We start from the raw sequence: 22,031 nt of genomic DNA on the forward strand, positions 1-22,031 counted from the left end.
TTGGCCGGGAAAGTTAAAGGTCTGAAACAGGGCCCTTTCTTGGATTGTTCCGCGGGAAAGTTAAAGGTCTGAAACAGGGCCCTTTCCTCGGATTGTTCCGCCAGAAAGTTAAAGGTCTGAAACAGGGCCCTTTCTGCGGATTGCTTCGCCGACCCCTGGGAAGAAGCTCGGGATTGGGAGAGGTAAGGAATTCTTGGGGCGCGCCATTTGGATGACTCAGGAGGGTCTGCTGGATGCGGCTATAGACCCAGAGTCAGGGATCCTACCGGGACGCTGGTGGACCCCATTTGGTTTGGTTTTTGTCAAGAAGGATCCTATTTTCAGGTGGCTGCCACGGCCTACTGGCCTAGAGATCTCAAATTTGTGTTTTCTTCGTGTCTTAATTGTCTTCTTCCTGTTGACTGTCTGTGCGTCCTTGTCAGTTCTGCCTATCTTTGTCATGGGTCAAAATCAGAGTACTCCCACCCCTCTGAGTCTCATACTAACCCATTTCCAGGACTATAGGAGAGCTGCCTCAGTTTTCGGCCTCCACGTTAAGAAGTCAGTCCTTCGAACTCTCTGCGAGGTGGAATGGACCAGCTTTCAGGTGGAATGGCCTCCACAGGGGACCTTTGACCTTACATTGATATATAAGGTTCATGATATTGTCTTTTCTAGGCACGAAGACCAAATCCCATATATTGGGGCATGGAGGACCCTCATCGAAAACCCTCCAGATTGGTTAAAACTTCTCCTTCCCCTTTCCCCTTGCCTCCCTAAAGTACAGGCTTTACCACTCAAAGGCAGCCCATCTGAAGCTCAAAATAAGAATCTTGACGGGACTAAGCGGCTGCCCCCTCTATCACCTGCACCAGAGGAAGAAGAAGAAACTTACCGCCCGCCGCCCTATAGTTCTCGCTCAAAAAATACAAGTCAGGATGCTTCAGATCAGGAGGCAAGCCCGAGTCAGGACACTTCCCTGAGCCCATCTCATACCCGGTCAGGGACTCCCTTTCATCCCCCTCCCACTGCCCTACCCCTTCGTCCAGGGCCACCCCTGCAGGGTGAAGTCCGACCCTTTATGACTTATGTACCCTTCTCCACTAGCGACCTTTATAATTGGAAGCTTCAAAACCCCTCGTTCTCAGAGAAACCCCAAACATTAATTTCTCTTCTTGAAACTATATTTGTGACCCATCAGCCAACCTGGGATGACTGCCAGCAGCTCTTGCAGGTTCTCTTCACCACTGAGGAGCGAGATAAGATCCGTCGTGAGGCCCAGAAATTAGTGATGGGGCCAAATGGGCAACCCACCGTAGATCCTGCTGTGCTGGAGGAAGTTTTTCCTTCCTCGCATCCTGAGAATTGGGACCCAAACACCCCTCACGGTAGGCAATCATTAACCCTATTTCGCCAGACTCTACTGGGAGGTCTCCGAGCGGCCGCCCGCCGGCCCACAAACATGTCTAAGGTAACAGAAGTAATTCAGGGAGCTGGGGAAAGCCCCTCGGCCTTCTTAGAAAGGCTCATGGAGGCGTACCGCACCTTTACCCCTATTGACCCTGAGGCACCTGAAAATAGAAGGGCATTAAATCTGGCTTTTGTCTCACAGGCAGCCCCAGACATTCGGAAAAAGTTACAAAAATTAGATGGGTTTTCATAGCCCAAAAGGTTTTCAACAATAGGGATTCTCAGGAAGAAAGACAGACAAAAAAATTAAGCAGGGTGGTGGCAGCCGTCCTGGATGCCCGTGAGGGAAGAGGACCCAGAGCGCCCAAAGAATTCTGGTCTGAACAAAAGAAAAAAGATAAACAAAGGGTTAAAGTGTCACTGGGAAAAAATCAGTGTGCATATTGCAAACAAGAGGGACACTGGAAAAAGGATTGCCCCAACTTAGCCCAACGCAAAACTGGGCCACCCCAGGTATCTGTGATGGGAGTCGATTTCGACTGACGGGGCCGCGGCTCGGTGGCCCCTTCTGAGCCGTTGGTTACTGTTAATATAGGGGGCCAACCTAAGACCTTCTTGGTGGACACTGGGGCAACCTTTTCAGTTTTAAAACAAGATCCTGGCCCCACCAGGCAAGGGGCAACCCTGGTGCAAGGAGCAACTGGGTCCCAGACTTGTAAATGGACCACTGAACGACAAGTAGATTTAGGCCGTAAAACTGTTACACATTCTTTCCTAATCATGCCTGAATGCCCCTACCCTGGATTACTAGGTAGAGACCTACTGCATAAACTAACGGCTTCTTTGAAATTCACTGAAGGGGGTATGCATATTAAAGTCGGCCAGGATGGCCCAACAACGGTAATGGTGACTGTGCCACTTGGGGAAGAGGGCCTGCTCACTCCAGTGCCTAATGAAAATGTTCATGCAGTCGATCCCCTCCTTAAAAGCCTCCAGGCGGATTTTCCCCAGGTATGGGCTGAAACTAATCCACCTGGGCTGGCAATTCATCAAGCTCCCATAATAGTGGAACTTAAGGCATCCGCACTTCCGGTAAGACTAAAACAATATCCCATGTCCCGGGAGGCTAGGCAGGGAATCGCTATTCACATCAAGCGTTTGCGCGACTCTGGCATTTTGATCCCATGCAAGTCGCCATGGAATACTCCGCTTCTTCCTGTCCGGAAGCCTAATTCATCCGATTTCCGGCCAGTTCAAGACCTAAGAGCAGTAAACGCCAGGGTAATGGACATTCATCCCACTGTACCCAACCCTTATACTCTCCTTAGTCTGCTTCCCCCTTCTCAGGTGTATTATACAGTTCTGGACTTAAAAGATGCCTTCTTTGCCATCCCGCTGGCCCCACAAAGCCAGACACTATTTGCATTTGAATGGACTGATCCTGAAGAGGGAAAAGCCGGACAGCTCACCTGGACGCGACTCCCCCAGGGATTTAAAAATTCTCCTACTCTTTTTAATGAAGCCCTGCACCAAGATTTAGAGCCATTTCGGATTTCCAACCCACAGGTAACTCTATTGCAATATGTTGATGATATCTTGCTGGCGGCCCCTTCTCATTTAGAATGCCTGAATGCCACCAAAGGACTCTTGAGTCTTCTACAAAAACTGGGGTACCGAGTGTCAGCCAGAAAAGCACAGGTCTGTCGTACTGCAGTGACCTATCTAGGTTACAACCTTAAAAAAGGTAAGCGCTACCTTGGTGAACAAAGAATTCGGGCCATACTCGATATTCCTCAGCCTAAAACTCGCAAACAAGTCCGCGAGTTCCTTGGGGCGGCAGGCTACTGCAGACTATGGATACCTGGCTTTGCTGAACTGGCAGCCCCTTTGTATGCCACCCTCAAAGGGTCTCCAGAATCCTTCATGTGGGGAGAGACTCAAACCAAAGCCTTCCAAGCTTTACGAGATGCTCTCATGACCCCACGAGCCTTGGCCCTGCCAGATCCCACCAAGCCATTCCATTTGTTTGTAGCCGAAAAAGGGGGGGTAGCCAAGGGAGTTCTGACACAGCGCCTAGGACCTTGGCGCCGACCAGTGGCTTATTTATCAAAACGGCTGGATCCAGTTGCTTCCGGTTGGCCCCCATGCATTCGACAAATTGCTGCCACTGCGCTTCTAGTTAAAGATGCAGACAAACTAACCTTAGGGCAAGCATTGTCTGTCACGGGGCCCCATGAAGTGGAAACTTTACTGCGGGCTCCCCCAGAGCGATGGCTGTCAAATGCTCGGATCACCCAATATCAAGCATTGCTACTTGACCAGCCCCGAATACGTTTTTGTGCTCCCACAACCTTAAACCCAGGCACTTTGCTGCCTGAAGGACAGAATCCCCCTCTACACTCTTGCCCAGAAACCTTGGCAACGATCTCGTCCCTCCGCTCTGATCTTACGGACATTCCTTTACATGACCCTGATATCAGCATGTTTTCAGACGGCAGTAGTTTTGTGTTTCAAGGGCAAAGGTATGCCGGTGCTGCGGTGACGACAGACCGTGAAGTTTTATGGCAACAGACCCTTCCCCCAGGAACTTCAGCCCAACGCGCAGAGCTCATCGCACTAACAAAAGCCCTAAAACTTGGAAGAAACAAGTCAGTTAACATTTATACGGACAGCTGCTATGCTTTTGCAACCGCGCATGTACACGGATCCATTTATCAAGAGTGTGGTCTCCTCACAGCAGAAGGCAAGGCCATCAAAAATAAAGCTGAAATTTTAGATCTTCTAGCAGCCATCTGGGAACCTGCGAGGCTGGCAATCATTCACTGCCCGGGACATCAAAAAGGCAACTCCCTAGAGGCAGTCGGAAATCGCCTGGCTGATGCAGCAGCCCGAGAAGCTGCCCTAACTAAAAGTGAAAGTGCCTTGGAGCTACCGATCTTGACAGAGCCCCTGCTTCCACTGGAGCCCAGTTACACTCCTAAAGATTTGGAGTGGATTTCCAGAAAAGGGGGAAGTAAGATGCCGGGACAAAAGTGGTTTCAGGATCCTGAAGGTAAGATCCTCTTACCCGCGGCACTCGGGCGGCGCATGGTGGGTCAGCTCCACCAAGGGACTCATCTGGGAAAAACGAAGATGGCGGAATTAGTGCGGAGAAAGTTCAGGGCACAAGGGCTGGGAAAAGAGATTGAAGAGGTGGTTGAAAGATGTGTAAGCTGTGCCCAAGTAAATCAGGGTGCAAATAGGAAGGTTTCAGAAGCTAAAAGAGATAGAGGAATTGAGCCAGGCCGCTTTTGGGAAGTAGATTTTACTGAGATTAAACCAGGGAAATACGGATATAAATATTTGCTTGTTTTTGTAGACACCTTCTCCGGGTGGGTCGAGGCATTCCCCACTAAATCAGAAACGGCTCAGGCGACAGTTAAGAAATTATTAAATGAAATAATCCCTAGATTCGGGCTGCCTCTGAGCATAGGATCGGACAATGGCCCGGCCTTCACGGCGCAGGTGTCCCAGGGTCTGGCCCAGGCATTGGGAATAGATTGGAAATTACACTGTGCATATAGACCCCAGAGCTCGGGTCAAGTAGAAAGGATGAATAGGACCCTAAAAGAGACCTTAACCAAATTGTCCCTTGAGACAGGCGAAAATTGGGTTGATGTCCTGCCTTTTGCCCTTTTGCGAGCGCGTTGTACTCCATTTGTCAAGGGATTTTCCCCTTATGAAATTTTATTCGGCAGACCTCCACCTATCCTGCCGAGGCTAGGAGACGATGTAATGGAACAGTTGGAACAGGACCATTTGCTGGCTTCGCTCATGGCCCTGCAACATGTACAGAAGGAAATAACCAGGGCCTTGAGAGAAGCCTTCACTCATCCTCCTGTTCTTCCCCACCCCTTTCAACCAGGAGACTTAGTCTGGGTCAAAAGGCACGAGCCTAAAACCCTGGAGCCGCGCTGGAAAGGACCACACACCGTGATTCTGACTACACCCACGGCCGTGAAGGTAGATGGTGTCCGAACCTGGATTCATCACTCTCAGGTTAAGAAAAACTGCGTGAAGGCGGGAACAACCCAGACTGATGCAGAACCAGATAACAAAGAGCAATGGAAGGTTCAAAGGCATCCAGAAGATCCTTTAAAGCTAAGACTGATGCGGGAATAATAATTTTCTGGGTTTGTATGGTCATAAGTGTGGGGGACTGTATGGAATTGCATCCCCTATCTTTTTGGCCATACCAATGGGAACTCAGGGACACTGTCACGGGAAAGGTGATAGCATCTAATACCTCTTCCACTGTGCCTTGTTTTTTGTTTGATTTATGCGACTTGGTGGGGGACTCATGGGGGACTCTAGTTCCTAATTATAAACAGCCAACGGGCTTCGCTCCTCCGGTCCCCGAAAACCCCTATATGGTTACCTATGGATGTGGACACAGGGATCAAGAACAAAAATTGGCTAACATACCAGGGTTATACAGTTGCCCTGCAAATAGAAAGGTCGAATGTGAAGGAAAAGGCCAATACCATTGTGCAAAATGGGGTTGTGAAACGCTGGCCCCCTGGCTGACAGGACAGGGCCATGATCCCTTAATCACCCTCCTTAGAACTCCAGATCCCAAATGTAAGACTCAAGGAAAATGTAACCCAACAAAAATATGTTTAAAAAAGGTTTCTAGTTCCAGTACCTTTTCCTCTTCCTGGGACACTGGACACACTTGGGGTCTCAGGATGTATGCTCCAGGAGTTGACAAGGGCATTTCCTTTACTATACAACGGGTTAAAAGAAAAACTCCACCCAATCCGGTAGGGCCAAACAAGGATATGATTTTACACCCCCCACTCTTTCCGACTGTCCCTTCCCAACCTACCCCGCAATCGGGTGCCCCCACAAAGTTAGAATTACCAACTACAGGTCATATCCAGAACCCGTTCTCCCCTGAGACACATTGGCTAGATGTAGTAGATTCTATGTATGCTTGGCTAAATTCATCTCACACCGAGATTGTACAAGATTGTTGGCTGTGCTTAAACCCTAAACCTCCATATTATGTGGGAGTGGCTACAAATGCTAGCATTGGACAAGACATAGAAAAGCATGTTGTGAAATTACTAAATCCAAGCACGACATTGTGCCCTTGGGGTTCACGACCAATTTTAACCCTAGGAGACCTCCAAGGGCAGGGTTGGTGTATAGTGTCCCAAGAATATAATTGGCAGAACTCCCCTTACAAAAACTCTTGTGCAGAAGTGTATATTCCAAGTAGTTCAGATACTGATAGCGCCCAAAATATAGCATACCGAGCCCTTACTGGAGCCTGGTTTGCTTGCTCATCAGGAATTACCCCCTGCATTGCAGCCACGTACTTTGGGGTCGGCACCCAAGAGATTTGTATCCTAGTTCATATTCTCCCACAAATATACCTATATAGCGGAGAAGCATGGAGAGAACACTTACGTCTATTTGAAGGACATTCCAGGGTAAAAAGGGCAGCACCAGTCCTCATTCCACTCCTAGTGGGACTGGGAATTGCAGGATCCACAGCTATTGGAACTGCTGGACTCATTGTGGGGGACCAAAATTTCAAAACTGTAAGCAAGCAAGTGGACCGAGACCTAGGCTACTTGGAAACTTCAATTTCTCGGCTAGAACACCAAGTAGACTCTTTAGCTGAGGTTGTATTACAAAACAGAAGAGGGCTTGATTTACTCTTCATGAAGGAGGGGGGCCTCTGCGTGGCCCTCGGAGAAACATGCTGTTTTTATGCGAACAATTCCGGAGTAATCCGAGACACTCTCAGTTTGGTCAGGGATAATCTTAGGGCCAGGGAACGTGCCAGGGAAGCCAGCAATAATTGGTATCAGAGTTTATTCTCTTGGTCCCCCTGGCTCACATCATTGCTTACAGCCGTAGCTGGGCCACTGCTATTGTTACTTCTCGGGTTAACTATTGGCCCGTGCATTATCAATTGGTTAGTACAATATGTCAAGAAGCGAGTTAGTGAAATAAAAATTATGATGATCAGGTCCAATTATATCCCCTTAGTTCCTAATGATGAATCAAGGGATTGATTCACTGACAAGAAAAGGGGGAAATGTAAGAGTTAAATTGTAGTGTAGGGCTAATGCTTAGCTTGAAAAATAACAGCTTTGTGTTGACATTGAAGGTTAAGAGATAACAGCCTTGCTTTACTCTTATAAATTACGCCTCATACTCTTGTAAATTAGGCTTCACCAATTAAGGAAGCAAAAGTTCAAAGAAAAGAGCATCAGAGGCAGGGTCAAGGAGATCCACTGGTTGCAACTTAGAGGCAGAAAGTCTAAAGTAAACACCTCATTAGGCAACTGTTTCTAACTCATCTGGAAATTGTTTCTTTGTTCTGTTCCCAGGTGATGATAAAACGATGTGATCGGTTATAAAAACTCTGTACCCCGGCTGTTCGGGGCCGCACTCTTATCAAGAGTGTTGGTCCCGATCGGTCGGCCTTGCCTCTCATTGTAATAAACTTTGTTGTGACTGTCACTGGTGCCTGTAGCATTCTGTTTCAGGAGTCGTGTGGATGCAACAGTCAAACTGCTTTAATTTTCTGAAACTACATATTCATGAAAGAATCTTCGTCCAGAGTGCTTTTTTTCAAAGCGTTGAGTATACGGCACTTTCTGCATAAGCCGCACCTAGGTTTGCAAACACTTCTAACTTAGTGACACGAGCTAGTTGAAAGGTGGATTGTCCACGGTATTTTCTCACAGTATCCAGTATGTGTCACTTTCCTCATCATTACCCACATAGGTTTTCAAACCCTTCTGACTTCGTGATACCAGATGTTACTTGAAAGAGCCTTCCTTCCTGCAAAGTGCAGTTTCACCGAGTTGAATATATGGCACTGTCGGCAGATACCCCGCAAACTTTTTCACAGAGTTATGGCTTGAAACGAGATGTTCGTTGAAAGATCGTTTCACCACAGTGTTGTTTCCACCGAGTTCTGTACGTGGCACTTTCAGCAAAGGCTCCGCATAGTTTCAAACCCTTCTCAGTGAACAAGATGTTAGTTGAAGGATGGTTTCCCCACAGTGGTGTTTCCCAAGTGGTGCATATGGCCTTATTCATGCAGGCCCCGCCTGCGGTTGCAAACCCTTCAGTCGTAGAGATACATGAGGTTAGATGACATAGGATTTGCCCACACACATATGTGAAGGGAGTCGAGTATATGGCACTTTCCCCATAAGCCGTGCATAGGTTTTCAAACACTTCAAACTTAGTGCCCCAAGATAATTGATAGATGGATTGTCCACTCTATTTTCTCACAGGGTCCCACAGTATATGTCACTTTCCACATCGTTCCCCACACAGGTTTTACAATGCTCCTCACGTAGTTTCATAAAGATGTTAGCTGAAAAATGCTTCCCTAAGAGTTCAGTTTGAGAGTGGAGTATAGGGCAATTCTGCATAGGTCCCGCAGAGCTTTTCAAACACTTCTAACTTAGGGAAACGAAATGTTAGTTGAAAGATCGTTTCCCCACAGGGTTGTTTCACAGAGTTCAGTATATGGCACTTACCGTGTAGGCTGTGCATAGGTTTCCAAAAGAGTTCACCCTGGGCGAAATCAGATATTAGTTGAAAGAAAGGCACTTTCCCCATACGCCGCGCATAGGTTTTCAAACACTTCTAACCTAAATGAAAGAAGAATTGAGTTGAAAGACGGTTTCTCACAGTGTTGTTCCACAGTTGTCAGTATCTTGTACTTCCTGCCTTTTACCCGCATAGTTTTTCAAACGCTCCTTCCTAACTTGGTGCTACAGGATATTACTCTCAAGATGGTTTCCGCAAAGTGCAGGCTGACAGAGGTGAGTGAGTATATGGCACTTTCGGCATAGGCTCCCCATGGGTTTTCTAACGCTTCCAGTTTAGTTATACAAGATGTTGATTGAAAGATGGTTTCCCCACATGTTGTGTCACAGATTTGAGTATATGACCCTTTCCGCATAACCCCCAATAGTCTTCAATTCTCAATGATGGAAACCAGATGTTATTTGAAAGATCTTTTCACCACGTCGTTGTTTCACACAGTTGAGTGTATGGCCCTTAGTTTTTAGGCTTCTCATAGGTTTTCAAACCGTTCTAAGAGGAACGAGATGGTAGTGGAAAGGTGGTTTCCCCACAGTGTTATTTCACAACGTTGAAGGCATGGCATGATCCTCGTGCATAGGCCCCGCATCTGTTTTCAAACACTTGCAACTGATATTAAGAGACAGATTGTTTCCCGACCGTGCTGTTTCACAGAGTCGAGTAAGTGGCGCTTGCACTGTAGCCCCATTATGGTTTTCGAGCCCCATTATGCTTCATTAGAGTGAAGCAAGAGATTAGTTGGAAGATGGATTCCCCACAGAGGGGTTCTAAGGCAGTTTCCTCAAAAGCCCAGCATGGGTTTTCAAACACTTTGTTCGTGAAAGAGGATGTCGGTTGAAAGACCATTTTTCCACATTTTTCACACAATAGAGTATAAGTCACTCTCGTCAAAATTCCCTGCAAATGGTGACAACACCTGGCAGGGAAGCAAGATGTTATGAAGGATGGTTTCACCACACTGTTGTGGCACAGAGTTGAGTAATCATACATTCCCCATTGCTGCCTGCGTGGGTTTTCAAACCCTTCTAAATTAGTGAAATCAGACGGTCGTTGAAAGAGGTTCACACCAGAGTGTTGTTTCACAGAGTTGACTATATGGCAACTTGTCTCATAGTTAACCGATCATAAGTTTTCCATCACTTCCAAATTAGTGAAACCGAAAGTTTGTTGAAAGATGGTTCCGCACACTCTGCTTTCACAGATTTGAGTGTAAGGCACTTTCTGCATAGGCCGCAACCTGGTTTTCACACGTCTAGCTTCGAGAAACCACATGTTAGGTGAAAGGTTTCCCCACAGTCTTCTTCCATAGAGTTGAGTATAAAACTCTCAGATAAGCTGTTGTTTCACAGAGATGAGTGTACGGCACTTTCCGCCTAGACCCCGAATAGTTTTCAAACCGTTTTCAATTCGTGAGGCCAGATGTTAGCTGAAAGATCGTTTCAGCACACTGTTGTTTCCCACAGTTGAGTATGTGGCACTTAGCCGTTAGGCTTCTCCTAGGTTTTCAAACCCTCCTATCTCAGCGAACCCAGACGGTAGTTGAAAGGCGGCTTCCCCACAGTGTAGTTTCCCAGAGGTGAGTGTATGGCACCATCCTGCTACGCCCTGCGTGCGTTTTCAAACACTTGTTACTGAGTGCAACCAGATCTCAGCAGAAAGATGCTTCCCAGATAGACTTGTGTCCCGAGGTGAGTATGAGACACTTTCGGCGTAGGCCCCGCGTGGTTTTCAAACACCTCTAACTTAGTGAAGCGAGAGATGAGTTGGAGGATGGGTTCCACACAGTGGTCTATCTCAGAGTTGCCTATATGGCCCTTTCCGCATAGATCCCGCATAGCTGTGAAGCCATTTTAACTTAGTGAAACTAGATGATAGTTGAAACAACGTTTCCCCACAAGCTTTTCGCAAGGTGATGGCACTTTCCGTGTAGGCTTCACATAGGTTTCCAAACACGTTTCACTTAGTGAGACCCGGGGTAGACCGTGAACGACGGTTTCCTCCCAATGTTCTTTCCCTGAAAGGAGTGTACGGCACTCTCCACTTCGGCCCCGCATGTGTTTTTCAACGCTTGTAATTTAGTGTAACCAGACGTTCAGTGAAAGGTTGTTTCCCCAAGTGTTTGTATCCCTGAGGTGAGTGTCTAGCGCTTTCCCTGTACGCCCCGCATAGGGTTTCAAACTCTTCTAATTTTGTGAAACGAGATCTTTCTTAACGACGGTTTTGCCACACTGTTTTTTTCACAGAGTTACATACAAGGCACTTTCCGCATAAGCCCTCCATGGGTTTTCCAACATTTATAACGTAGTGAACAAGGTGTGAGCTGAAAGAGTGAAACACTTGTAACTTAGTGACACATGATGACAGTGGAAAAACGCTTTCTCCACAGGATTCTTTCACAGTGGCTGCTATATGTCACCTTCCACGTCGTTTCCAGCATACATTTTCTAAGTTTTCTACGTCAAACAGGATGTTAGTTGGAGGATGGTTTCCTCACTTTGTTGTTTGGCAGAATTGAGTATACGGCCCTGTCGTTATCGGCCCCGCGTGCTTTTTCACGCATTTTTGACTTAGTGATACAAGATGTTAGTTGAGAGATGGTTTGTCCACGGTATTCTCTCACAGGGTCGTGTGTATGTCCCTTTCCTCGTTGTTCCCTGCCTGGCTTGTCAAACCCTTCTAACGTAGGGATACAAGATGTAAGTTGAAAGATGGTTTTCGCCAAGTGCACTTCGACAGAGTTGAGCGTACGGTTCTGTCGGCACATGACCCGCATAGATTGTCCACCACTTCTAATGTAGTGAAGCGATGTGTTACTTGAAAGAGAGTTTCTTCGCTTTGTCGTTTCATAGGTTCTTTGTCACTTGCCGCGTAGACCCTGCCTAAGTTTTCAAACGGTGGTGACTGACTGAAATCAGGTGCTAGTTGAAAGATGTTTTCAGCACAGTGTGTTTTCCCAGAGTTGAGCATCTCGCACTTCCCGTCTAGTCCGTGCTTAGATTTCCAGACTCTTCTATCTTGGTGGAACAAGAAGTTACTTGCAAGGTGGTTTGTCCAGAGTACTCTCTCACAGCGTCGACTATGGGTCACTTTCCACATCGTTCCCCGCATAGGTTTTGAAACGCTTCTAATGTAGGGATGGAAGCTGTTAGTTGGAAAGATGGTTGCCACAAAGGGCAGTTTGACATTATGAGCCGTGCCTAGGTTTTCAGTGAGTTCTCACTCGGTGAAACCAGATGGCAGTTGGAAGATTGTTGCACCGCAACGTTGTTTCACAGAGTGGAGTATATGACACTATCCGCCTAGGCCCCGCGTGTGTATCCAAACATTGCACACTTCGTGAAAGACGCTCTAAGGTGAAAGAGTATTTCCCCCGAGTGTTTCAGAGTGGAGTATAGGGAACTTGCCACGTAGATCGTGCATAGGTTTTCAAACATTTTAACTTTGTGAAACCAGATGGTAGGCGAAAGATTCCTTCTCCACCCTGTTGGTTCACAGAGTTGTGTATATGACACTATCCTCCTAAGCCGCGCAAGGGTTTTCAAAGGCGTCTCCCTTAGTGACACAAGTTGTCACTTGAAAGATGGTTTGTCCACAGTAGTCTCTCACAGGGTCGATTAAAGGTCATTTTCCGCATCATTCCCCGCATAGGTTTGCAAACCCTTCTACCTTCGTGAAGGAAGATGGTAGTGGAAATTTGGTTGTTGCAGGCTGTAGGGTGACAGGTTTGAGTAGTTGGCACTATTGGCCTAGGCTCCGCGTAGCTATTCAAAGACTTCTAACCTTGTGAAACGGGATGCTACTTGAAAGACGCTTTCTCCCCCTGTTGTTTCACAGAGATGAGTATACGACCCTTGTCCTGTAGGCCTTGCATAGGTGTTCCAATGAGTTCTCACTTAGCGAAATCAAATGTTACTTGAAAGAATGTTCCACCCACAGTTATTTTCAGAGAATGCAGCCTATGGCACTATCTGCCTAGGCCCCACATGTGCATTGCAACGTTTGTAGCTTGGTGAAAGGAAGCTTTAGGGGAAAGATTTCCCTTCCCCACAGTGCTGTTTTACAGAGTGGAATATATGGCACGTTGCCTGTAGACCCGCCGTTCCTTTTCCACCAATTCTGAGATCAGATGCTAGAGGGACGACGCCTTCGCCACAGTGCTGTTTCACAAAGTTGAGGACAAGGCACTTTCCTCATAGAGTTCGCATAACGTTTCAAACCCTTCTCACCATACGACAAGGTGACAGAACGATAACCTCCCCGGCCTTTCATAGAGTTGCGTCTACTGCACTCTCTGAGTAGGTTTTCCAATAGTTCTCACTGGGTGAAATCCGATGTTAGTTGAGGGAATGTTTCACCCAGCATATTTCACAGAAGGTAGTAAATGGCACTATCGGCCTGGGCCCCGCACGTGTGTTCAAACATTTGTAGCTCTAGTGGAAGCAGGTTTCAGGTGAAACGTGGCTTCACCACAGTGTTGTTTCAACAGTTGCGCATATGGCACGTTCCATGGAAGTCATGCTTAGGTGTTGAAATTACTTTAAGTTTCTGAAACCAAATGGTGAAAGAGAGCTTCAGCATACTGTTGTTTCAGGGAGTTGAGTATATGGCACATTCCGCACAATTCCCTGCCGGGCTGTTCAAACTCCGGTAACTTAGTGAAACCAGAGGTTAGTGGGAAGATGGATTCCCCAGTGTTGTTTGACAGAATTGCGTATATGGCACTTTTTGCCTAGGGCCCGCCATGGTTTTGGACAAGCTCTAACGTAGTGAAAGCAGTTGTTCGTACCGAGATGATTTCCCCATAGTTTTGTTTCGCACAGTGAATGAAGTGTATTGGTTTTTCCGGCCAGGAGCTGCATAGGTTGTCAAAGCCAGTGCCTACAAACGCACTTACCATGTTGACCCCAGAGAGTTTTCCAGAGTTGCCACTCATATAAACCAGATCGATGTTAATTGAAAGACAACTTCACCAGATTGTTACTTAACAGATTTGGGTAGATGGCAGTTTCCTTGTAAGTCATGCCTAAGTTTTCAAACTATTTTAACGACGTGAAAGCAGATGTTCGGTGACAGTTTCTCACCAGTGGTTTTTCAGAGTTGACTCTCTGGCATTTCCTATAAGCTGCGCATGTTTTCAAACCTTCCAACGTAACGATACATGATGTTCGCTGAAAGGTGGTTTTCGCAAAGTCCAATTTCACAGAATTGAGTGCATGGCACCGTCGGCATAGCCCCGCGCATAACTTTTCAGACACTTCAGGGTGAAACGTGATGCTAGCTGAAGGATGGTTTCACCATGTGTCGATTCACAGAGATGAATGTATGACACAGGGTAGGCCTGCCTATGTCTTCAAAGAGTTCTCTCAGTGAAACCAAGTGTTAGTTGAAGTTTCTTTCACCACAGTATTGTTGGTTACAGAGTTGAATAGATGGCCCTTTCCGTCTCTGTCGCTCATAGAGTTTCAAAGACTTCTAATTTAGTGAAACGAAGTTTTGGTTGAAATAGGGTTTCTCCACAGTGTTGTTTCACAGTGTTGAGTATATGGCACTTGTCCTGTGGGTCCCGCATAGCTTTTCAAACCGTTGTCACTCGATGAAACGGAGGTTGGTTGAAGGTATGTTTCACCACAGCAGTGTTCGACAGAGCGGAGTTTACGGCACTTTAAGTGTTCCTCCCTGTAAGGTGTTTCAATCACATCTAACGTAGTGAAAGCAGATGGTGGTCGGAAGATGGTTTCACCACATTGTTGTTTCACGGTATTGAGTACATGGTTCTATTCTTCTAGGCCAACATTTGCATTCAAACACAACTTAATGAAACCAGATGTTAGGTGAAGGATCATTTCCTCAGAGCGTTGTTTCACAGAGTTGCGTATATGGCACTTTCCGTGTAGGTCATGCGTTGCTTGTCAAACTGCTTTAGTTTTCTGAAACTACATACTCATGAAAGAATCTTCGTCCAGAGTGCTTTTTTTCAAAGCGTCGAGTATACGGCACTTTCTGCATAAGCCGCGCCTAGGTTTGCAAACACTTCCAACTTAGTGACACGAGCTAGTTGAAAGATGGATTGTCCACGGTATTTTCTCACAGTATCCAGTATGTGTCACTTTCCTCATCATTACCCACATAGGTTTTCAAACCCTTCTGACTTCGTGATACCAGATGTTACTTGAAAGAGCCTTCCTTCCTGCAAAGTGCAGTTTCACCGAGTTGAATATATGGCACTGTCGGCAGATACCCCGCAAACTTTTTCACAGAGTTATGGCTTGAAACGAGATGTTCGTTGAAAGATCGTTTCACCACAGTGTTGTTTCCACCGAGTTCTGTACGTGGCACTTTCAGCAAAGGCTCCGCATAGTTTCAAACCCTTCTCAGTGAACAAGATGTTAGTTGAAGGATGGTTTCCCCACAGTGGTGTTTCCCAAGTGGTGCATATGGCCTTATTCATGCAGGCCCCGCCTGCGGTTGCAAACCCTTCAGTCGTAGAGATACATGAGGTTAGATGACATAGGATTTGCCCACACACATATGTGAAGGGAGTCGAGTATATGGCACTTTCCCCATAAGCCGTGCATAGGTTTTCAAACACTTCAAACTTAGTGCCCCAAGATAATTGATAGATGGATTGTCCACTCTATTTTCTCACAGGGTCCCACAGTTTATGTCACTTTCCACATCGTTCCCCACACAGGTTTTACAATGCTCCTCACGTAGTTTCATAAAGATGTTAGCTGAAAAATGCTTCCCTAAGAGTTCAGTTTGAGAGTGGAGTATAGGGCAATTCTGCATAGGTCCCGCAGAGCTTTTCAAACACTTCTAACTTAGGGAAACGAAATGTTAGTTGAAAGATCGTTTCCCCACAGGGTTGTTTCACAGAGTTCAGTATATGGCACTTACCGTGTAGGCTGTGCATAGGTTTCCAAAAGAGTTCACCCTGGGCGAAATCAGATATTAGTTGAAAGAATGGCACTTTCCCCATACGCCGCGCATAGGTTTTCAAACACTTCTAACCTAAATGAAAGAAGAATTGAGTTGAAAGACGGTTTCTCACAGTGTTGTTCCACAGTTGTCAGTATCTTGTACTTCCTGCCTTTTACCCGCATAGTTTTTCAAACGCTCCTTCCTAACTTGGTGCTACAGGATATTACTCTCAAGATGGTTTCCGCAAAGTGCAGGCTGACAGAGGTGAGTGAGTATATGGCACTTTCGGCATAGGCTCCCCATGGGTTTTCTAACGCTTCCAGTTTAGTTATACAAGATGTTGATTGAAAGATGGTTTCCCCACATGTTGTGTCACAGATTTGAGTATATGACCCTTTCCGCATAACCCCCAATAGTCTTCAATTCTCAATGATGGAAACCAGATGTTATTTGAAAGATCTTTTCACCACGTCGTTGTTTCACACAGTTGAGTGTATGGCCCTTAGTTTTTAGGCTTCTCATAGGTTTTCAAACCGTTCTAAGAGGAACGAGATGGTAGTGGAAAGGTGGTTTCCCCACAGTGTTATTTCACAACGTTGAAGGCATGGCATGATCCTCGTGCATAGGCCCCGCATCTGTTTTCAAACACTTGCAACTGATATTAAGAGACAGATTGTTTCCCGACCGTGCTGTTTCACAGAGTCGAGTAAGTGGCGCTTGCACTGTAGCCCCATTATGGTTTTCGAGCCCCATTATGCTTCATTAGAGTGAAGCAAGAGATTAGTTGGAAGATGGATTCCCCACAGAGTGGCTCTAAGGCAGTTTCCTCAAAAGCCCAGCATGGGTTTTCAAACACTTCGTTCGTGAAAGAGGATGTCGGTTGAAAGACCATTTTTCCACATTTTTTTACACAATAGAGTATAAGTCACTCTCGTCAAAATTCCCTGCAAGGGTGACAACACCTGGCAGGGAAGCAAGATGTTATGAAGGATGGTTTCACCACACTGTTGTGGCACAGAGTTGAGTAATCATACATTCCCCATTGCTGCCTGCGTGGGTTTTCAAACCCTTCTAAATTAGTGAAATCAGACGGTCGTTGAAAGAGGTTCACACCAGAGTGTTGTTTCACAGAGTTGACTATATGGCAACTTGTCTCATAGTTAACCGATCATAAGTTTTCCATCACTTCCAAATTAGTGAAACCGAAAGTTTGTTGAAAGATGGTTCCGCACACTCTGCTTTCACAGATTTGAGTGTAAGGCACTTTCTGCATAGGCCGCAACCTGGTTTTCACACGTCTAGCTTCGAGAAACCACATGTTAGGTGAAAGGTTTCCCCACCGTCTTCTTCCATAGAGTTGAGTATAAAACTCTCAGATAAGCTGTTGTTTCACAGAGATGAGTGTACGGCACTTTCATTATAAGCTCCGCATAGGTTTTCAAACAATTTCATCTGATTGGAATAAGATTTTAGTGGCAAGCTGTTTCCCCGCAGTGTTTCTTCATACAGTTTTGTAGACGGCACTTTCGTTGTTGGCCCTGCGTGGGTCTTCAAGTACTTCTAACAGTGGAAGCAGATGATAGTTTCACCACACAGTTGTTTCACAAGGTTGAGTACATGGCACTTTTGGTGTCGACTCCACGTGGGTTTTCCAACACTTCTAATGTAGTGAAATAGGATTTTGGTTGAAAGACGGTTTCCGCACAGTGTTATTTGCCAGAGTGTATGGCACTTTATACATAGACCCCGCATAAAGTTTTCAAATAGCTATAACAGAACGTAACATGAAAACATAACATAACATAACATAACATAACATGACGTAACTGTAACATAACGTAACTCAGACATAACATAATAACTCTAACATGGTGGTTGAAGGACGGTTTCTCCACAAAAGGGTGTCCCAACGTGCAGGGACTTGACAGAGTACATGGCACTTTCTGCATAAGCCCCCACGGAGTTCTTCAAACACTTCTAACCAGGTGAAACAGGATATCAGTTGAAAGAAGGTTTCTGCACAGTGTTCTTTTCACAGTGGCTGGTGTATGTAACCTTCCCCCTCGATCCCCACATAGGTCTTCAAACACTTCCAACTGAGCGAAACGAGCTGTTAGTTAAAAGATGATTTTTCCCCACTGTGTTCTTTCACACAGTTGACTCTAGTACACTTTGTAGGCCGTGCATATGTTTTCAAACAGTTCTCAGTGAGACGAGATGCCAGTTGAAAGATGGTTTCTTCCCAGTACTCTCTCACAACGTCACTTTCCCCATCGATCCCCGCATGGGGTTTCCAACACTTCTGACTTAGTGAAAGAGAACGTTGAAAGACGTTTTCCCCACAGTGTTCTTTCATAGAGTGGGAGGCCCTTTCAGTCTGGACCACACAGGAGCTTTCAGACACTTCCAATTTAGTTGAATCAAATGTCACTTGAAAGGTGGTTTCCCCAAAGCCCGGTTGGACAGAGCTGCGTATATATGACCCTTTCCACATCATTCCCTCCATAGGTTTTCAAACATGTTTCTATGGTAGCGACACAAGGTGTTAGTTGAAAGATGGTTTCGCCAAAGTGCAGCTTGACAGAGTTGAGTATATGGCACTTTCTGCATTCATCCCGGCGTAGTTTTGCAAATGCTTCTAACGTCCTAAATCAGGTGGTCACAAGACCTTTTACCCAGAGTGCTCTTTCACACAGTTGACTATATGGCACTTTGTAGGTTTTCAGACAGTTCACAGTGAAACCAGATGTTAGTCGCAAGATTGTTTCCCTACAGCGTCGTTTCACAGAATGGAGTACACGGCCCTTGCGCATAGGCCCTGCAGAAGTTTTCCAACCCTTTTAACTTGGCGACAGCAGATGTGAGTTGGAAGACCGTTTCTCCCCACAGTACGATTTGGCTGTGTCGAGTATACGTCACTTTTCTCATGGTTCCTAGGAGAGTGTTTGAAACACTTCTAACACGGTGAAACAAGATGTTAGTTGAAAGGTGGTCTCCCCAAAAGCTGCTTGACACACTTGAGCATAGGGCACTTTCCGCATAAGCCCCCATAGGTTTTCACATACTTCCAACAAGTGAACCCAGATGCCCTTTGGCTGTGGGGTGAAGCCTGTGGCTTCACCACAGTGAGTTTTACAGAGTTGAGCCTATAGCACTTCCCGCGTAGTACCGGCATAGGTTTGCAAACACTTCTGAGTGGAACAAGAAGAGGTTAATTGAAACGTGGAAACCCCACAGTGTTGTTTCAGAGTTGACTATGTGGCACTTTTGACGCCGGCCCTGCACGGGTGTTCAAATACTTCCAACCTCGTGAAGAGAGACGTTATTGGAAACATGGCTTCCCCACAGTGACTCACAGAGGTGACTGTATGACACTTTTGGTGTAGTCTCCGCCCGGTTTTCAAAGACTTCTAACTTAGTGAAATATGTTAGTTGGAAGATGGTTCCCCAAGCTCTTGTGTCACAGAGCTGAGTACCTGGCACTTTCCGCCTAGACCCCGAATAGTTTTCAAACCGTTTTCAATTCGTGAGGCCAGATGTTAGCTGAAAGATCGTTTCAGCACACTGTTGTTTCCCACAGTTGAGTATGTGGCACTTAGCCGTTAGGCTTCTCCTAGGTTTTCAAACACTCCTATCTCAGCGAACCCAGACGGTAGTTGAAAGGCGGCTTCCCCACAGTGTAGTTTCCCAGAGGTGAGTGTATGGCACCATCCTGCTACGCCCTGCGTGCGTTTTCAAACACTTGTTACTGAGTGCAACCAGATCTCAGCAGAAAGATGCTTCCCAGATAGACTTGTGTCCCGAGGTGAGTATGAGACACTTTCGGCGTAGGCCCCGCGTGGTTTTCAAACACCTCTAACTTAGTGAAGCGAGAGATGAGTTGGAGGATGGGTTCCACACAGTGGTCTATCTCAGAGTTGCCTATATGGCCCTTCCCGCATAGATCCCGCATAGCTGTGAAGCCATTTTAACTTAGTGAAACTAGATGATAGTTGAAACAACGTTTCCCCACAAGCTTTTCGCAAGGTGATGGCACTTTCCGTGTAGGCTTCACATAGGTTTCCAAACACGTTTCACTTAGTGAGACCCGGGGTAGACCGTGAACGACGGTTTCCTCCCAATGTTCTTTCCCAGAAAGGAGTGTACGGCACTCTCCACTTCGGCCCCGCATGTGTTTTTCAACGCTTGTAATTTAGTGTAACCAGACGTTCAGTGAAAGGTTGTTTCCCCAAGTGTTTGTATCCCTGAGGTGAGTGTCTAGCGCTTTCCCTGTACGCCCCGCATAGGGTTTCAAACTCTTCTAATTTTGTGAAACGAGATCTTTCTTAACGACGGTTTTGCCACACTGTTTTTTTCACAGAGTTACATACAAGGCACTTTCCGCATAAGCCCTCCATGGGTTTTCCAACATTTATAACGTAGTGAACAAGGTGTGAGCTGAAAGAGTGAAACACTTGTAACTTAGTGACACATGATGACAGTGGAAAAACGCTTTCTCCACAGGATTCTTTCACAGTGGCTGCTATATGTCACCTTCCACGTCGTTTCCAGCATACATTTTCTAAGTTTTCTACGTCAAACAGGATGTTAGTTGGAGGATGGTTTCCTCACTTTGTTGTTTGGCAGAATTGAGTATACGGCCCTGTCGTTATCGGCCCCGCCTGCTTTTTCACGCATTTTTGACTTAGTGATACAAGATGTTAGTTGAGAGATGGTTTGTCCACGGTATTCTCTCACAGGGTCGTGTGTATGTCCCTTTCCTCGTTGTTCCCTGCCTGGCTTGTCAAACCCTTCTAACGTAGGGATACAAGATGTAAGTTGAAAGATGGTTTTCGCCAAGTGCACTTCGACAGAGTTGAGCGTACGGTTCTGTCGGCACATGACCCGCATAGTTTGTCCACCACTTCTAATGTAGTGAAGCGATGTGTTACTTGAAAGAGAGTTTCTTCGCTTTGTCGTTTCATAGGTTCTTTGTCACTTGCCGCGTAGACCCTGCCTAAGTTTTCAAACGGTGGTGACTGACTGAAATCAGGTGCTAGTTGAAAGATGTTTTCAGCACAGTGTGTTTTCCCAGAGTTGAGCATCTCGCACTTCCCGTCTAGTCCGTGCTTAGATTTCCAGACTCTTCTATCTTGGTGGAACAAGAAGTTACTTGCAAGGTGGTTTGTCCAGAGTACTCTCTCACAGCGTCGACTATGGGTCACTTTCCACATCGTTCCCCGCATAGGTTTTGAAACGCTTCTAATGTAGGGATGGAAGCTGTTAGTTGGAAAGATGGTTGCCACAAAGGGCAGTTTGACATTATGAGCCGTGCCTAGGTTTTCAGTGAGTTCTCACTCGGTGAAACCAGATGGCAGTTGGAAGATTGTTGCACCGCAACGTTGTTTCACAGAGTGGAGTATATGACACTATCCGCCTAGGCCCCGCGTGTGTATCCAAACATTGCACACTTCGTGAAAGACGCTCTAAGGTGAAAGAGTATTTCCCCCGAGTGTTTCAGAGTGGAGTATAGGGAACTTGCCACGTAGATCGTGCATAGGTTTTCAAACATTTTAACTTTGTGAAACCAGATGGTAGGCGAAAGATTCCTTCTCCACCCTGTTGGTTCACAGAGTTGTGTATATGACACTATCCTCCTAAGCCACGCAAGGGTTTTCAAAGGCGTCTCCCTTAGTGACACAAGTTGTCACTTGAAAGATGGTTTGTCCACAGTAGTCTCTCACAGGGTCGATTAAAGGTCATTTTCCGCATCATTCCCCGCATAGGTTTGCAAACCCTTCTACCTTCGTGAAGGAAGATGGTAGTGGAAATTTGGTTGTTGCAGGCTGTAGGGTGACAGGTTTGAGTAGTTGGCACTATTGGCCTAGGCTCCGCGTAGCTATTCAAAGACTTCTAACCTTGTGAAACGGGATGCTACTTGAAAGACGCTTTCTCCCCCTGTTGTTTCACAGAGATGAGTATACGACCCTTGTCCTGTAGGCCTTGCATAGGTGTTCCAATGAGTTCTCACTTAGCGAAATCAAATGTTACTTGAAAGAATGTTCCACCCACAGTTATTTTCAGAGAATGCAGCCTATGGCACTATCTGCCTAGGCCCC

The 22,031-nt window shown here is 46.3% G+C and overlaps 1 protein-coding gene across 2 annotated transcripts; it reads left to right on the forward strand.

Annotated features, from left to right (window-relative positions):
- The first annotated feature begins 4,327 nt into the window (after positions 1-4,327).
- On the forward strand, positions 4,328-7,908 carry LOC128772742 (endogenous retrovirus group S71 member 1 Env polyprotein-like). 2 transcript variants are annotated; one of them, XM_053888691.1, is made up of 2 exons: positions 4,328-4,441; positions 5,127-7,908. In XM_053888691.1, the coding sequence occupies exon 2, from the start codon at positions 5,493-5,495 to the stop codon at positions 7,455-7,457; it is 1,965 nt and encodes a 654-aa protein (XP_053744666.1). In that variant the 5' UTR covers positions 4,328-4,441; positions 5,127-5,492; the 3' UTR covers positions 7,458-7,908. The 2 variants fall into 2 exon arrangements, with proteins under 2 accessions (XP_053744666.1, XP_053744665.1); XM_053888690.1 differs by having other exon boundaries at positions 4,330-4,441; positions 5,294-7,908.
- The last annotated feature ends 14,123 nt before the right edge of the window (positions 7,909-22,031 follow it).

This window comes from Panthera pardus, unplaced genomic scaffold (genome assembly GCF_024362965.1).
Source record: "Panthera pardus isolate Hobbes unplaced genomic scaffold, ASM2436296v1 HiC_scaffold_239, whole genome shotgun sequence".
Lineage (NCBI taxonomy): Eukaryota > Metazoa > Chordata > Mammalia > Carnivora > Felidae > Panthera > Panthera pardus.

Coding starts and splice junctions, on each gene's coding strand:
- LOC128772742 (XM_053888691.1), top strand. CDS start 5,493: ATGGAAGGTTCAAAGGCATCCAGAAGATCCTTTAAAGCTAAGACTGAT.